Genomic DNA, 14,908 nt, shown 5'->3' with positions numbered 1-14,908 from the left:
GTTAAAGGCATCATGGCTTTTGAAAACCAAAACCACCCGGCAGCAGGCTCCAAGAGCTGATCATGAAGGGTGAGGTTTTCAAAAGCATCCATGCTGGATTGCTGGAGGAGAGAATGGTTCAGATCCCACTGACTTCAAAGGCGGCAATGCTGGATTGCTTTTGGGAAAAAGAAAAGATCCCACCTAAAAATCATGCTATTGTCAAAACAAAGTGCAGGCTGTGATGTGGTATTCCTGCCTTGTACCTGGCCCTTCATTTACTCGCTGATTCACAGCTGTCAGTGACTCCCAGTCATTAATCGGAATAAGCAGAGCCCTCCTGTATGCATAACAAATCCTGGTCTGACAAGATCTGAATTTATACCCATCATGCTGCTTCTCTGAGGACAGACAAGGGTTTTGTAAAACAACTACTCCTTGGAGAGCCTCCATGGAGCAGCACAAGCCCTAGGTGGTCCCACAGAGGAGAAGATCCAAGCTTAGAGCGGACAGCAATGAGTTCAGCATCACAGAAGGCTTGCAGGGCTTGAAAGCAGACCTCCCTGAAGTCCTAACCTTAAAAATTCAAACCCTCCTCCTTGGTTGCCTGCTGCTTTGCTAAATTTCAGCCATTTAGGATGCAATTTGAATTGCTTTCTGCAAGGAAAGCATCCATCCCCACGGGCCAATCACTTCCTAAAAGCAAATATAATGAAACATCGCTATATTTGTGGCAGTATTTCTCTGCAAAGCTGTGGCTGAGCACAGCAAACCTCTCCACGTGAGCCACGGGGCAGGTTTTGCTCCAACACAGATGTTTTTGTGCTTAAAAAGTAAATACAGGGTGATATTTGATGGAAGCAGGTTGATATCACATTGTGATGTAACCCCAGCTACCTAACTTTTTGCATCCATTTCCATGCATTGAAAGTCCAGTGACAGAGTCTGAAGGGCCATCTCTCATCTCAGAATGATGTTTTTTATCTACTCTGCTCCGGTGAGATACTACCTGGAGTACAGCATCCAGCTCTGGAAAGACATGGACCTGTTGGAGTGAGTCCAGAGGAGGCCACAAAAATGATCAGGGGACTGGGACACCTATCCTATGAGGACAGGCTGGGAAAGTTGGAGTTCTCCAGCCTGGAGAAGAGAAGGCTCCAGGGAGACCTTATTCTGGTCTTTCAGTACTTAAGGAGGCTTATAAGAAAGGTGGAGACAGACATTTTAGCAAGGCACGTAGCAATAGGACAAGGGGTGACGGTTTTAAACTAAAATAGGGGAAATTCAGACTAGATTCTTTATGTTGAGGTGGTGGATACCCCATCCCTGGAACCTTTCCAGGTCAGGTTGGATGGGGCTCTGAGCAATCAGATTGAGTGGAAGATGTCCCTGTTCATGGCAGGGGTGTTAGACTGCCTAAGAACTTTACAGATTCCCTTCCAATCCAAACCATGCTATGATTCTATAATGCAAAGAGGCAACAAGGCTGTGTGGGTTGGGAAACATCTAATAGCAGCTTGACACGGGCGTTGCCAAGGACAGAAGGGGCAAAGCAATGAGGACCAGGACGGGTGGTGCAGGTGCTTCCTTACCTCCATGGAGCAGCAAAGCACAGCGTCTTCCTTCACATCCTGAGATTGCAACAACTGCAAAAGAGAGAAGAGAGAGGTAGTGAGAAGTGCATGACTTCCTCCTCCCTTACGACCTTCCTTCCATCTCTTCATCCAGCTTGGCTTTTGCCACTTCCAGGAGGAAAGGACAGAAAGAGGGGAGGAAAAAGATTATCAACACAAAAATTTAAGATAAACAGTGACAAAATGCAGGGTAAAGTGCATCATCAGTGTATCCACTGCTGAGAGAGAACAAGCAGGGCAGAAAGCAGAGAATTTAGACTAATAACTTCCAAAATAAATTTTTATTTAGGTTACGTTGCCTTTTTTATCTGACGGCAGGCAATGAGAATTGCACTCACATACACAGTGATTAAATACAACCAGACAACAACCTACGAGAAGCACAGCCTGGGAGTGGCTGTTTGGAAGGGAAGGACTCAGCCCAAGAAGCAGCCACCCACCGCTGAACCTCTCTATCCCCCTGGGGACACTTTCAACAGCCACAAAGTTACCTGATGGAGAAGTGTTACATCCAATACACTGTAATTAAGTATGGCTTCTTTTAGATTCATTATATAGAGTGCAATGGGTTACAGCAAAACTATGATGTTCTACGTGCATCAACGCCAATCTTGCTCTGTTCTCCATGAACTTCGCATTACAAACATGATCTTGTAAGCACGAGCAACTTCCAAGCTCTACCTGGCAATGGACAAGTATAGGGGCCTAGCACATCTCACCACACAAACCTTGTGTGCAAGTACCCTCAAAACTGGATAAAAAATACACATTTTTCTTTGTTTCCATCTTTATGACTTTGTCATGCACACAAAGATACCATTTCAGGTATTTTGCTAATAAGAAAAAAGAAAGCACAGATTTTTCAATTGTTTTTCAAATAGATAAAATACTGAGATTCTCAATCAATGAACAAAGTTAGTTAGAGCATCACGAAAAACCCTGTACCATAAGGTAGCTGAAAATAACAAGTGCTGGCAACACTTGAAGCTATGGCCACTTCCATTCTATCACCTTGGGTTGAACAAGCCAAAGCTAACTAGGGAGCTGCGTGCATGCACTAAAGACTCAGAAAAAGGAGAAAAACTACGGAAGCTGGCTTCCTTCAAATCTGAAATTCATCAGGGAGAAGCAGACTTTGGAAAAGTGCTTGAACTAATTAAAACTGACCATATAAAAATTGCTCAGTGTAACTAAACGTGCTCCAAAGTCACATCCTTTAGATAAAATCACTGTTCTGGTTCTCAGCCTTATCATCTCTCCTTCCCATTCCCATTTTTTTTCATGTTTCCCCTCCTTTCTAAATAAAAGCCTAATTGTTTAGCAGCTCCACAACTGCTGGAAAACAGCGAGGAATAAAAGAGGTAATTCAAGGAATTACCACTGCTCTCTAAGTTTTGTCTTCACCATCTTCTGTTTTCAGCAGACAACAGTTTGTTTGCTTTGAAGATGTTTACAGCATCCCAACAAGCATGCGGTCCATCAGTTTTTATCTCCCATTAGCCAAAGGTTCAGCCAGGGTTTTGAAGGCATGCAACAGTTTCCTCCAGTTTATCTTTCTGCTGAGTTGTTTGGAAAATATTAGTTAAGCCCAAGTAGAATGCTCTGAGATAAGTTCTCACAAACAGTTCACAGATTCTTCACAAAAAACCATGAGATTATTTTAAACCCAAGAACAACAAAGAAAAAAACCCAACAATTAGGGACAAATATAAACAGGCAGTAGTCCAAAAATCACTCCTGAGGTATTTAGCTTGTGAGCATGGCATGAGGCAGAGCTGCAAGTGAAACTCATATTAATCTTTCCTATTTTTGCTATTCTTTAGTAAAGAATATAACATGGAAATTAAAGCGAGAAAAGTGCAGTTAGGACTGATTAGGAAAGACCTACAGTGGTCTGATTCCAGCCCTTTGTCTGCCACAATCTCCTTGATGGTCCTGCTCTCTGCTAGGGATACAGGGTCAAGGGAAGGCTGCAACTTTGCCTGGGCTTTCCTTGCCTCACATTCCTGCCTGCAGAGCTGGGACATGCTTCCCTACCTCAAAAGGTGCTTGTGAGGATGAATATGTCAACGATTGTCAAAGGCTGCTTGGGTATTTGGCTAATGAGGAACAGTCTTATCTACTTATGATGAAACAGAGACTATATGACAGCACCAGACCTGGACAGGCACCTTCTACATTCACACTGCCCTCCTGGAGCTCATCAGACACGACCTGACCGAACAAAGAGAATGCATATGCTCCACCTTGTCCATCCAGGCACTGTGTGCTCCACTGCTCCATCAAGGCATCAACAGATGCCAGTTTCCAGGGCCACAGCTCAACTTCTGCGCGTGTATGCGAGTTGGGGAAGCCCATAGCCTGCCCACCAAACCCACGTATGGACCAGAAAGACGTCCCTATTTCTCTGCCTGTTCCTGATCAGAACTATCTTTCTTGCACGCTGTCGTGGGGCTCTGGAGCTTTCGTGGGGTGCAGGCACTAGCTATCTGCTGCTGACCCTTGCATGCAGAGACAGAAGACTAAGGAGATCAGTTCTCTCTCCCCAACTTGACAGAGGCACACAACAAACTGTTGCAGCAGGCAGATGGCAAGGGCTGCACTGCAAGGATCATGCTGCCTGGGTTCCTGCCATCAATGTCCTCACTGATAGATGACATTGTGCATACATTTATAGAAGGATGCTTCATCTCCACCCACCCACCCATTGCTACTCCCTGTCATGTGTCCACTGGCTACCCAAAAGGTGGTTTCTTCAGGAAGGGCACAGTGTTTCCCAAAGCTCTTTAATCCCCCAAGTCAGCCCTGATGGCACTGCAAGCAAAAATGGTGCAAATGCTTCAAGACCTCCAGGGAAATCACAGCTCTGAAGTACTGATTCTTAGAATCATAGAATCACCAGGTTGGAAAAGAACCACCGGATCATTGAGTCCAACCATTCCTATCAAACACTAAACCATGTCCCTCAGCACCTCATCCACCCGTCCCTTAAACCCCTCCAGGGAAGGTGACACAACCCCCTCCCTGGGCAGCCTCTGCCAGGGACCAATGACCCTTTCCATGAAAAATTTTTTCCTAATGTCCAGCCTGACCCTCCCCTGGCGGAGCTTGAGGCCATCCCCTCTCATCCTGTCCCCCGTCACTTGGGAGAAGAGGCCAGCTGCCTGCTCTCCACAACCTCCTTTTAGGTAGTTGTAGAGAGCAAAGAGGTCCATTTGTGTGACCATAAACATGAACCCAACAAACTGCATTCAGCATTTGTAATCTAATTAATATTTACTTTAAATATTTTAACGTACACATGATATACCTATTAAATTAGCACTCCCACACTGGAATTATTATTTATTTAAGTCTTCATAACTACACCTCCCTGCTGCGTGCATCTTCCCAAATCCCACCATGGGCACCATCCCATTCCTCTCCCTCAGTTCCCACATGGTTCAAACCGGCTGATGAATATGGACAAGGGAGACGAAAAAGGAGAGCGAGTCAGACAACAGGGCAGGTGAGCTGAGACTCACACACTTCTCGGTTTAACCTGTAATCATCCCCTGGAGGCTGGGGCTGTCTGCGAGAAAAACTTCCCTTTGCTCTCCAGCCGGTTTCCCCCGTATCGGGCAAAGTCAGGCAATGAAAGCAGCAGTTCCTGCTGGAAAGCAGACAAAGAGTCTGCTTGATTTCCTAAGAGAGGAGGCTGCATGCCAGAATCTGCCTGGCCAGTCATATAATACCCAGCCTTGGTTGCGAAAGGCTTCTCACTTTTGTTTCTGGTGCTGGACTAGCAGCTTTGCAGACTGGTGGAAGATATCAGGCTCCTCTTCTTCCAAGTTTCTGTGCCCTGCTGACAGATGAAGCACTGGACAAGGTTCTTTGCAAGGCCAGCATGCCCTGTTTGGCCCTGGGTGCTATATATTTTCATAAGTGACCCAAAATAAATTGTACAGTTTGCTCCTGGAACAGCTGCATGCGGTGGGGGAGCTGCAGCGCCTTGCAGGGTGGCTCCTGAGTGCAAGTGGTTTCCATGACATGCTACTGGGACCAGTCTCCCCTGGCCTCCATCGCCCCAAAATCTGCTCTTTGGGGCAAAAGAGCCCCAAAACTGCAGTTGTGCTTCACACCAGAGAGAACCGTCTTGGTCCTTCAGAACAGCAGCAGATGCACATACATGCAGTGCAGATTCCCAGGAGCAAACCAAAGAGCTAAGCCATTGGGATTCAACTACCTACAAACATTTGGGTTTATTATCTGCTTTCTGAGATCATCTGCACTGCTGAGAAGCTAAAGTGCTTACCTGGTATTCTCAGGGGTGCCTACACCACGAGCAGGACAGGAAAACCTGCCCCACCACCCCTTATCATCAAACCGTGCGGGTTTAACTTTGTTCTTCAGCAATTCTGCCCGGTAGATGGAGTGGGAGCAGCCCAATGCATACATTACCCTTTACAACTGCAACAATATTTCTCCTGCAAGGCACAACGCTAATTATTGTGTACGATATCGTTTGCAAAATGACGTATAAGCAATGCTTGCCACAAACTACCTCTTAGCATGCAGTGTTTTCTGATGCTTTGGTGATGACTCTAGCATGAAGGCACAGACAGCTTGAAAATATCCACTAGAACCACGGAGAGGCTGGGATGCCTTTAGACCCAGTGAAAGCTGGGCTGACTGTGGCCCATGTGCTGCTTGCTCCGGCTCCCTGATGGGCAACTCAAGTTGATGCATCCAAGTGGCAATTTTCATGGACATCCAGACAGCCTCAGGCATGAAGCTCCAGCCTCGCAACCACTCTGTGGTCCCTGCTCTTAATCTAACATGTAGGTCATGAGGAGATGCCGGCCGGCATTTGCCCTGGGGAGCATGGACCATGACTGCAGAGAACCAACACGTTGCAAATGCTTCATCCAGGTGTAGCAACCATCTCTCTGGTGTAAAACGAAGCAACGGGTGAAAATAGAGAAAAATCTCAGTTAGGAAGAAATAAAAAAACCCTCTTCTTGTGCCATTCAGAGCTTAAGCAGAATGAACATACTGTACTTGAAAGGGTACAGGAGAGATGGTGCTTCCCAGACCTGTTTTTAACCAGAAAAGTCCTTGGGAAGCACCACAGTGGACTTAGTCCTCAACAAGATGGATTTGTTTCAGCTTTGCGACCAGGATCATCACGGAAACCTCCTTGTAAGCGGGTTTGTAAGAAAGATGGGGGACAGACTCTTTAGCAGGGCTTGCAGTGATAGGACAAGGGGTGATGGTTTTGCACTCAAAGAGGGGTGATTCAGACTAGACAGAAGGAAGAAATATTTTACACTGAGGGTGGTGAAACACTGGCACAGATTGCCCAGAGAAGTGGTGGAGGCCCTGGAAACATTCCTGGTGGAGGCCCCTGGAAACATTACAGGTCAGGTTGGATGGGGCTCTGAGCAACCTGACTGAGTTGAAGATGTCCCTGCTCACTGCAAGAGGGTTGGACTCCATGGGACCTTTAAAAGGTCCCTTCCAACCCAAACCATTCTGTGATTCTATGGTTCTATGATCACCCCCTACAACTGGTGTGGCTGTTAAGGTGCAGGGTGTCCTGCTGACACAGCCCTGCAGACACTCTTCGTCATCAAATGGATCACATTTGCGGAAGTCTTGCCCCCAAAACCTCCTGGAAGCCCCATGGTCTGCTAGATGTGTCCTGAGAACATAAGCCAGTTCTGCTGCACTTCACAGGCTCTCTGCAGAAAGACTTCAACAGCAATTTTCTGGTTTTCCAGTGGCCCTTAATCGACCTACTGTTGCAAGTCTTTAAGGAAGATGCCTGAGATAAGATCCATGGCATTGCTCAGGGGCTCTGCATGGGGACAGTCACGCAATTCTCTGAGCTACAAGCGATTGCTACAACTCCACTTCTCTCAAGGCAGAAGGTGGTGAAAACAGCCAAGACGGGAAAATATACAGTACCAACAAGGGTAATCAAGAAATTCTCCACCAGCAAGGCCAGTTTTAGGTTTTTTTACAATCTACTCCAATCAGAAGTATCAGCTCCTTGATCCAGGACACCACAAGGTCAGCTAGGCTGATCCTGCACACACCAACAAGTTGTGCCAGTACCACTCTCTGTAAATGGGTCTCTCTGGGCATACCTTGGGAGCTAGGGAAGTCAGGTGAGACGTCTCCCTAGAGAAGAAATAAGCAATCACTTGGAAAGAGAAGCTCATCAGAAGTGAAGAGGTGTAAGTGGCATCTTCTCTACTCACTCACTTGACACTGAGTTTGCCTGAACACTAAGTTTCGGGGAAAACCTTTCCCTTATGGAACTTTCTGTGTTGATCTCTGCACGAGGCACAGGCTATGCTGTGCTTCAAAAATGTTATTTTTTTGGGCTCTGAAAACCCAGCTAAATTGGGAGAGGAAGTCCACCAGCAATGATGCATCTCTCCACACGGCCTTCTGCTTACACCTCTCTGGGGATGTGGTGAAGCCTTCAAGCCCATTGAAGATGCCTAAGGTGCCACCACCTCACGCCGTTCAGGGAGGGGTCCATAGGAGACACATTCCCTAATATTTTGAACAACTGGAATGAGATTGTTTAGTGGTACCTATTCCTTTCACAGTGACGTGCTGCTCTCGGTTGAGTAGGAGACTCTCTTCTATTACTCAACCAGGACTCCCTAGGAGGATGATAAGAAGAGATAAGTTTTCTTTATTGCATCCAGTAAACCAAAATATTAGTTGTCCTTCTTGTCAGGCTCCTGAGGAACTCAAGAGATATTTAACAGCAACTTTAATTGAGGACAGAAGAACAAAACCCTGCACCCAGTCATAGGAAACTCCTCCTACTGCTTTCCACTGTAGACAAGGGAAACCATGAAAAATGACTCTCTGTCTCCCCAGATCTGGAACATGAGAAGGGATTCCTGCAAAGATGGAAACCATTAGGAGGCAATTACTGGAGACAATGATGAAGAAAATCTGGTTGCTCATCAGCCCAGACACCACAATCCAACAGTAGTCTGGTGGTTACACATCCCCTGGCTAGAGGTAGGACCTTCAGGACCTGAAGGTGGGTGAGACAGAGCCACCCAGTCTGCTCACACAGGGAGATCGAGCCACCCAGACAGCCGACTTCATCCTGCCCAGCTGAAGACATAATAACCCTGAGAGAGGAGGATGTGATCTCATCCCAAGGGTCCTGGGGAAACACAAAACATGGAAAGAAACATTGGCGAGACCATCACACTTGATTGCAGTGGGCTCCACCCTGGTTCTCCGGATGCTCTCTGCTTTCCGAGAGAGTGCATGGTGGCAGACGCAAATAGTTGTGTTTACATCCCATTGAAAGGGTTTTTGGGAACTAACAATGCCTGGTACAGAGGGTGAAAGAGAGAAACAAAGCCACGCGAGAAGGAGGGACCATCCTGAGAGATGATATCTAGCTTCATTTCTTTATCTGCCCTAATTGCTTCCTCTGCCTTCTCCATGGGTCCCAGAGAGACAAGGGTGGCATTTCCCCTCCCCTGTTTAGACTATGTCATTACAGTTTTAATGCTGGGAATAAACGAGTCCCACAGCTTTCCAAGAATATACCATCCTGCACATAAAATACTCAACAGAGCAGTTGGGCTTAAAAGCATCATGCTGCCCTCCTCATTTTGGTCCGTCCTCGTCCATTCCCAAATAACACCTGGTCTCCTTCACCTTAACCCTGTGCTTTGACCAAAACGATGCTGATTAAAGGATTTTATTTCCTTTGCCCATATAAGATGATGGTTCTGTGTGCACAGGAATGTTATGTGGCTACTTAGTTATTGCATGGCAGTCACAAAGGAACAGAGACATCCATTCCTGATGGGACCGTGGTCCTACAGAGAGAGATGCCCCTGCCTCTCCTTTTTGTAGATCCTTGCTCCCACAGGCCACCTCCTGCCACAGCTCTCAAGGTCCACATCACCCCACACATCAGTGTACCTTGCTCCAAATCCCAGTCTTTTCTCCCAGCTCTTCCAGGTTTTCAATCCTCCTTTTCTGGATTCCTATGACATTTCCTGACTTGTCTGCTCTCCCCACTTCTCCTTCCCTCCCATGTCCTTGACTCCCTGTCTCCTCTTTCTCCTCCCTTCCTAGGCATCCCTTCCCCCCCACGCCTACATCCCTCATCTCTCCTCCATCCTTCCCCTCCTACAAACCACTTCCCAGCTTGTCCCAGTCCCTCCCAGCTGGAGGCAAACTTACTGATTTTTGCAGAACCAGATGGTGGATCAGAAGGGGACTTCTATGAGGAAATAAATCCCCTTCTTCATAGAGGACTTATTTTCTACATTCAGATCTGGCCTCATGGAGCTACCTGGGCAAAAGGGTGGTGCAGTCACAGGATCCGCCTCCCTGCTGCTTTTGCTCACTCAATAAAGGAAAAATTCTATCTCATCCTCCGACTAGGAAAATAATCTTAAAAATCCTAGTATATCATTATACTGTCAAAGATCCTTTTTTGACTCAACAGGCTGATGTTTCTTTAAAAAGCGAGAGTGATTAAAAAAATCCCCAAGACATTAAAAGATACAATTTTCTTTTCCAAGCAGCACCACCCTCCTCACTCATCTGAAGGCAGCCAGGAAGGTTTTCCTCTCTCTTCCTCTGAAGGAGACAGTGAAAAGGCAGTGCCCGCTTGAAGTTCAGACGTTAATTACTGCATTACAATATTTTGCTAAATTACACAGCATGGCCCCAGGAGATAACAGGCACTAAGAGAAGGGAGGGGAGTGGATACCTGTCTACATGCTGCACCACAGACTCAGACGTGGGGGAAAGGCAATTAAATGGGGAGTATTTATCCTCCCTGCACCACCACCCCGAGGCTTTCAGTTAGCAGCGTGTACCAAGGCAGCGAGGTGATGCCAAGATTTTAAACGATGCTGAAACCAGCCTGTCTCTGCCAACCAGACTGGAGGTAGGAGACAACTCCTGCAGAGGAGCAACTGTCCTGCCTGCTGTCAGCCTGCTGGGTCAGCTCCCCACTGCCTCTGGGTCTGATTCACTGCTCTTGGGTGCTGCCCTTAGTCTTCAGGGTTGGTAGTAAGACCATAAAAGCATTTATCTTGGGTCACTGCAATGGCCACATCTCCCTTATGGGTGGTAATACTTACAGTGATACCCCAAGGCTACCCACCCAGCCCCAGCAGCAAGAACCCCTGCAAGCCGGAGGGTTCTCTGTGAATTGGTCCTGCAGCCACAATCTCCTGCACGAAGGAGTTTTGCAGTTTAATTAGACTCTCTGTGATGAGCTGCTACCTGGGGTTTGGTCCAGACCTGCCCCAACAGCCCCATCCAATGCACCTGTGCATGCTGAAAGTAGGATGGCTGCTCCCTGTCCCCCTTGGAAACCAAGCCCCTTGTATTCAACTTAAGACATCACAGGTGGACAACCAGAGAGGTAAAAAAAGTGGTTGGATGGTTGGGCTCAGAGGGTTGTAGCTGCTGGGTTACAACTCAACTCCTCCTGGAGGCCAGCGATGAGTAGCATCAAGGTGTCTATCCCAGGACCTGCCCTGTTTAGCATACTTATCCGTGACCTAGGGGAGGTGAGGAGCATGCTCTTGTGAAGTTTGTAGATGATGCCAAGCTGGGGGGACCTCTGAATGTATTCTAGTAGCTGCCATCCACAGGGACCTCAGGGGGCTGGAGAAAGGAATCAAAGGGAACCTTAAGCATTCCACAAGGAACAAGCCTGGCTCAGAAGAAGAGCACAGGGGCATGGATAAAGGGGTGGGAAAGGGTTGCTATGGAGACGAGAGGGGGCAGTGCCTACCCTGTATTGCTTGCCCTTGTGGGACCCCAGCAGGCAAGGTGCCTTGAGGGGACTACAGAGCATCACCACCTGGCATCTTCTCAAGCTTTAGGTCCCCTAAGCCAGTTTTTCCACCTTCTCGCTCAGCCGCCGTAGGCAACTGCTCAGGTTACCTGACTGGAGAGTGGCGTCATAAAAATAAACAAAAGCATCCAAAGCCGCACTCGACACCAACCACCTCAGCTGGAAGCTGTTCCTACTGGCAGAGGGCTGGCAGGAAGGTGGCATCTCCCAGGCTCAGAGGCAACTCCTAGGTTGGCATCCCAACATCCACTGTGGATGAGATTGAGACACAAGAGGAACGAAACCTCCCGACACCACTGATCCGTCCCAGCTTCTGCAGAGCACAATCGTGCTCCAAGCTGCCTATGAACCTTTCTCCCCTGCAGACCTCAGCCACCACCAAGAACTGGGCCAGGTGATGTTTTTTCTCCTGCCCAGTAGCACCAGGGGATGAAGCAGAAAGGGCAGTGAGCTGGGTTGGTCCATGCCAACCCCACTGACACACACATAGCCAGGGGCAGCACAGAGCTGGATGAAGAACAGCCAGCTCCAACCATGCTTGGGAAGGAGCTAGGAAAGGCAAAAGTGGTGATAATCATTCAACAACAGATGGCAAATAATAATAGTTATTATCTCTACGCCTTCAGCAGCGATGGGGCATTTGTTGCAAGACACACAGGGCTCTCGAGCACTCCTGCCCCACTAATGGTCCAGCTGATATTTGCTAGTCTTGCAACTAACCCACTTTTTACATTTTTCTGACTCTGTCAAAGCCCACAGGAAAGAAATTTGGCCCGGCTGCAAGAACTGAAGTCCCTTGGTTGTTCTCCTGGTTTCAATTGGTTTTGGAGGACGTGCAATGTGAGGTATTGTTGGAGTGAGGCTGAATGTGGTCCTCAGTGCTTGGGCACAGAGCAAAGGCTTCAGGGCAGCAAAGATGTCAGCACATTCACTCCCCACCATCCTGGAGGGGCAGAAGGAGATGTACAAGGACAAACTTGCCACAGTTTTGCGAAATAAAGTGAAGCCAGAGTTGAAATCACACGGGCTGAAAGACTGGGAGAAGACAGTGGGACAACCCTCTTGCTTAGACCACCAAACACAGGAGTCAGGACAACTTCCTAAAAGTGTTTTCATAGAGCAAGATAAAAGACTTGTGGAGGAATGTGCTCCTGGAAGATGCCATCACTGGTCCCATGTACAGAAAGCCAGGGCTGAAAGCAGGCAAGAGCCAAGCCCACAGTGTCACAGCTGAAGCAAAACCATCCCCAGGGAATAACACTTTCTTCCAGCCAGCTCTCAATTCCCTGAAGTTCCAAGGGAAGAATGGGAGGAAAGCTCTTTATTCTACTTCTATTAAACTTCTCTGCTTTGTTATTTTTTCCCTAGCTCCCCAGATTTGACGGCTGCAATATTCCTTTAGCTCTTCTTACCTGCAAAGGTCTACCCTCTGGTCACAGTAGAAAACCCTCCTCTCCTCCATCTGTCTTCAATGCTGAGCTTGGGTATCCCATTTCCCCTCTCCAACCTAAACTACACACTAATCCAAGCAGAAAACAACATTTTGATCCAAACTACCATCCAAACTCACCGTGCTGCATCAAATCAATTTTAAGGAGAGCTGGACCTACCTTTTACTTCTCTTGGCAAACCATCTCTTTGCACAAAACCCCAACCTTGACCCCACCAGACCTGGTTGTGAAGACACTCTCCATCTGCACATATCTCACCCCAAATCCTCAGAACAGTTCTGGAAATTAAAATTTTTGATTCTTTGGGAATTCAACTCCTGGGGGATGCTTCCAACATGTTGGACATGTAGACCTTTCCTTCTCCCTCTACCTTGCTTTCCAATAGGCAGCTCAAATGATGGGTGCAGAGGAGAATATGGCAGAGCCACTCAGGACAGGAGCTCAGGACAGACCACATCTGTGCCAAGGGGCACAGCCCCTTCCTTGGCCCCCAAAACACTGTCTGTGTGAGGTGACAGCTCTCACCCAAATTCCCTTTGCTGTGATTAAGCGCCCGTTCCCATGGCTGACATCAAAATGCAGCTGTCTGTCTGCCTCCCCGAGCATGGTGATGAGTGCTGGTTCAATTAACTGGCAAACCCCAGCATTCATTACTCCAGCTTCGCCTGAAATGAACTTCTCTTTTGATTAACCTCCCCACCCCACTCAATACATAACAGCCACCTGATGCCCCTGCCATGTCCCCAGCTCCTCCTCGCTGGACCACCCAGCCCTGATGTCCTCACTGCCACCTTTGCTTCCTCCCACTGGCCCAGCTCCACAACTAATCTTGGTGTTAATAGGCTTTTACTTGGGAGGAAGGGGGAAAGAAAGGAGCTGGAGAGAGGAAGCTTTGCAGGGGGAAGAGACATCCCTGCCTCAGTCATCAGGCAACTTTCCCCTTCCTCTTCCTCACTCCCTCGTTGACCTTTGGCTGAGTCTGCCAAAGCTATAAAGGAAAAGGGAAAAAGGAAAAAAAAAAAAGAGAAACTAAAAGGCAAGAAGAGTTGAAAGGACATGCAGAGGGAGAGATGTTATCTTGCCTATGGTAATGATTTATCATCAAAGGATGGGTGGATGGAGGCAGAGGGACTTAAGCGTGATGGTGGGCAGCACTGAGGGGTTTTGCTGGGGATGCTCAAGGGGTAGAAGTTAGGGGTGAGGGGCTGAGATTGTACTGGGGGATGTATGTGCTGATCAGGAGGAAGGGGAAAAAAACATGATGAGTGCTACTACACCTTGTGTCCCAAGGCAAGTGGAGGTCCCAGACCTCACAGGCCATGGTGACACCCCTTCTGCCCATGGTGACATCCCCTTCTGCCCTTGGTCATCAGCCCATGTGCTTCATGAAGCTCATCAAGGGATGACCACTCTGCACAATCATGGAATTTCCACCGTCTTACAGAACACGCTGCAGGTCTGGCCTGTGCCAATGTCCCTGCCCCAACCATTTCAGGGCAGGAGAGCTGGAAGACTCAGATTCATCTATGGGAGTTAAGCTAACAGTTGTCTTCTCTGACAAATGACACCATGAGGACAGACCTGTCCTGCTGAAGAACAGAAAGATGTATTTTTAAGCAGTAAATTTATGTGTGATGTCTTGACATAATTAGTAAAAGCTTTCTGTGGAGCTGCCCTGCAGCAAAAAATATCCCTGATACGTGAAATTCATGTCTTCTCACGCACCTCCAACTCACGACATGTCCCCACATACTGGCAAAAAGGGACCGTGATGGCATGGCAAGGGCAGACAGGAGTGGGCAGGAAAAAATCCTGGCAGAATCAGGGTTGGGTTGCATCACAACTGGGATAGGAAGTGGAGGGGAATGGGGACTCTGCTAGCAGACGCCAAGATCTTCCCCATAAGGTGACACATAATGCTGTGGGCAGAGATTTTGGGGAAGTGGGGCTATTCTTAGCATCCCTCTCTCACCTCCTCCTCTGGATAC

The 14,908-nt window shown here is 47.8% G+C and overlaps 1 protein-coding gene across 3 annotated transcripts in view; it reads right to left on the bottom strand.

The window, feature by feature from the left end:
* Positions 1–14,908, bottom strand: part of CTIF (cap binding complex dependent translation initiation factor) — a 165,304-nt gene that overhangs the window by 4,747 nt on the left and 145,649 nt on the right. For all 3 annotated transcript variants that reach the window (XM_069880982.1, XM_069880981.1, XM_069880983.1), the window contains one exon: positions 1,572–1,625. In XM_069880982.1, coding sequence (XP_069737083.1) covers positions 1,572–1,625 — 54 coding nt within the window. The remainder of the gene's footprint in view (positions 1–1,571; positions 1,626–14,908) is intronic.

The sequence above is a fragment of the Phaenicophaeus curvirostris genome, chromosome Z, assembly GCF_032191515.1.
Source record: "Phaenicophaeus curvirostris isolate KB17595 chromosome Z, BPBGC_Pcur_1.0, whole genome shotgun sequence".
NCBI lineage: Eukaryota > Metazoa > Chordata > Aves > Cuculiformes > Cuculidae > Phaenicophaeus > Phaenicophaeus curvirostris.
This window is presented reverse-complemented; position numbering and strand designations above follow the sequence as displayed.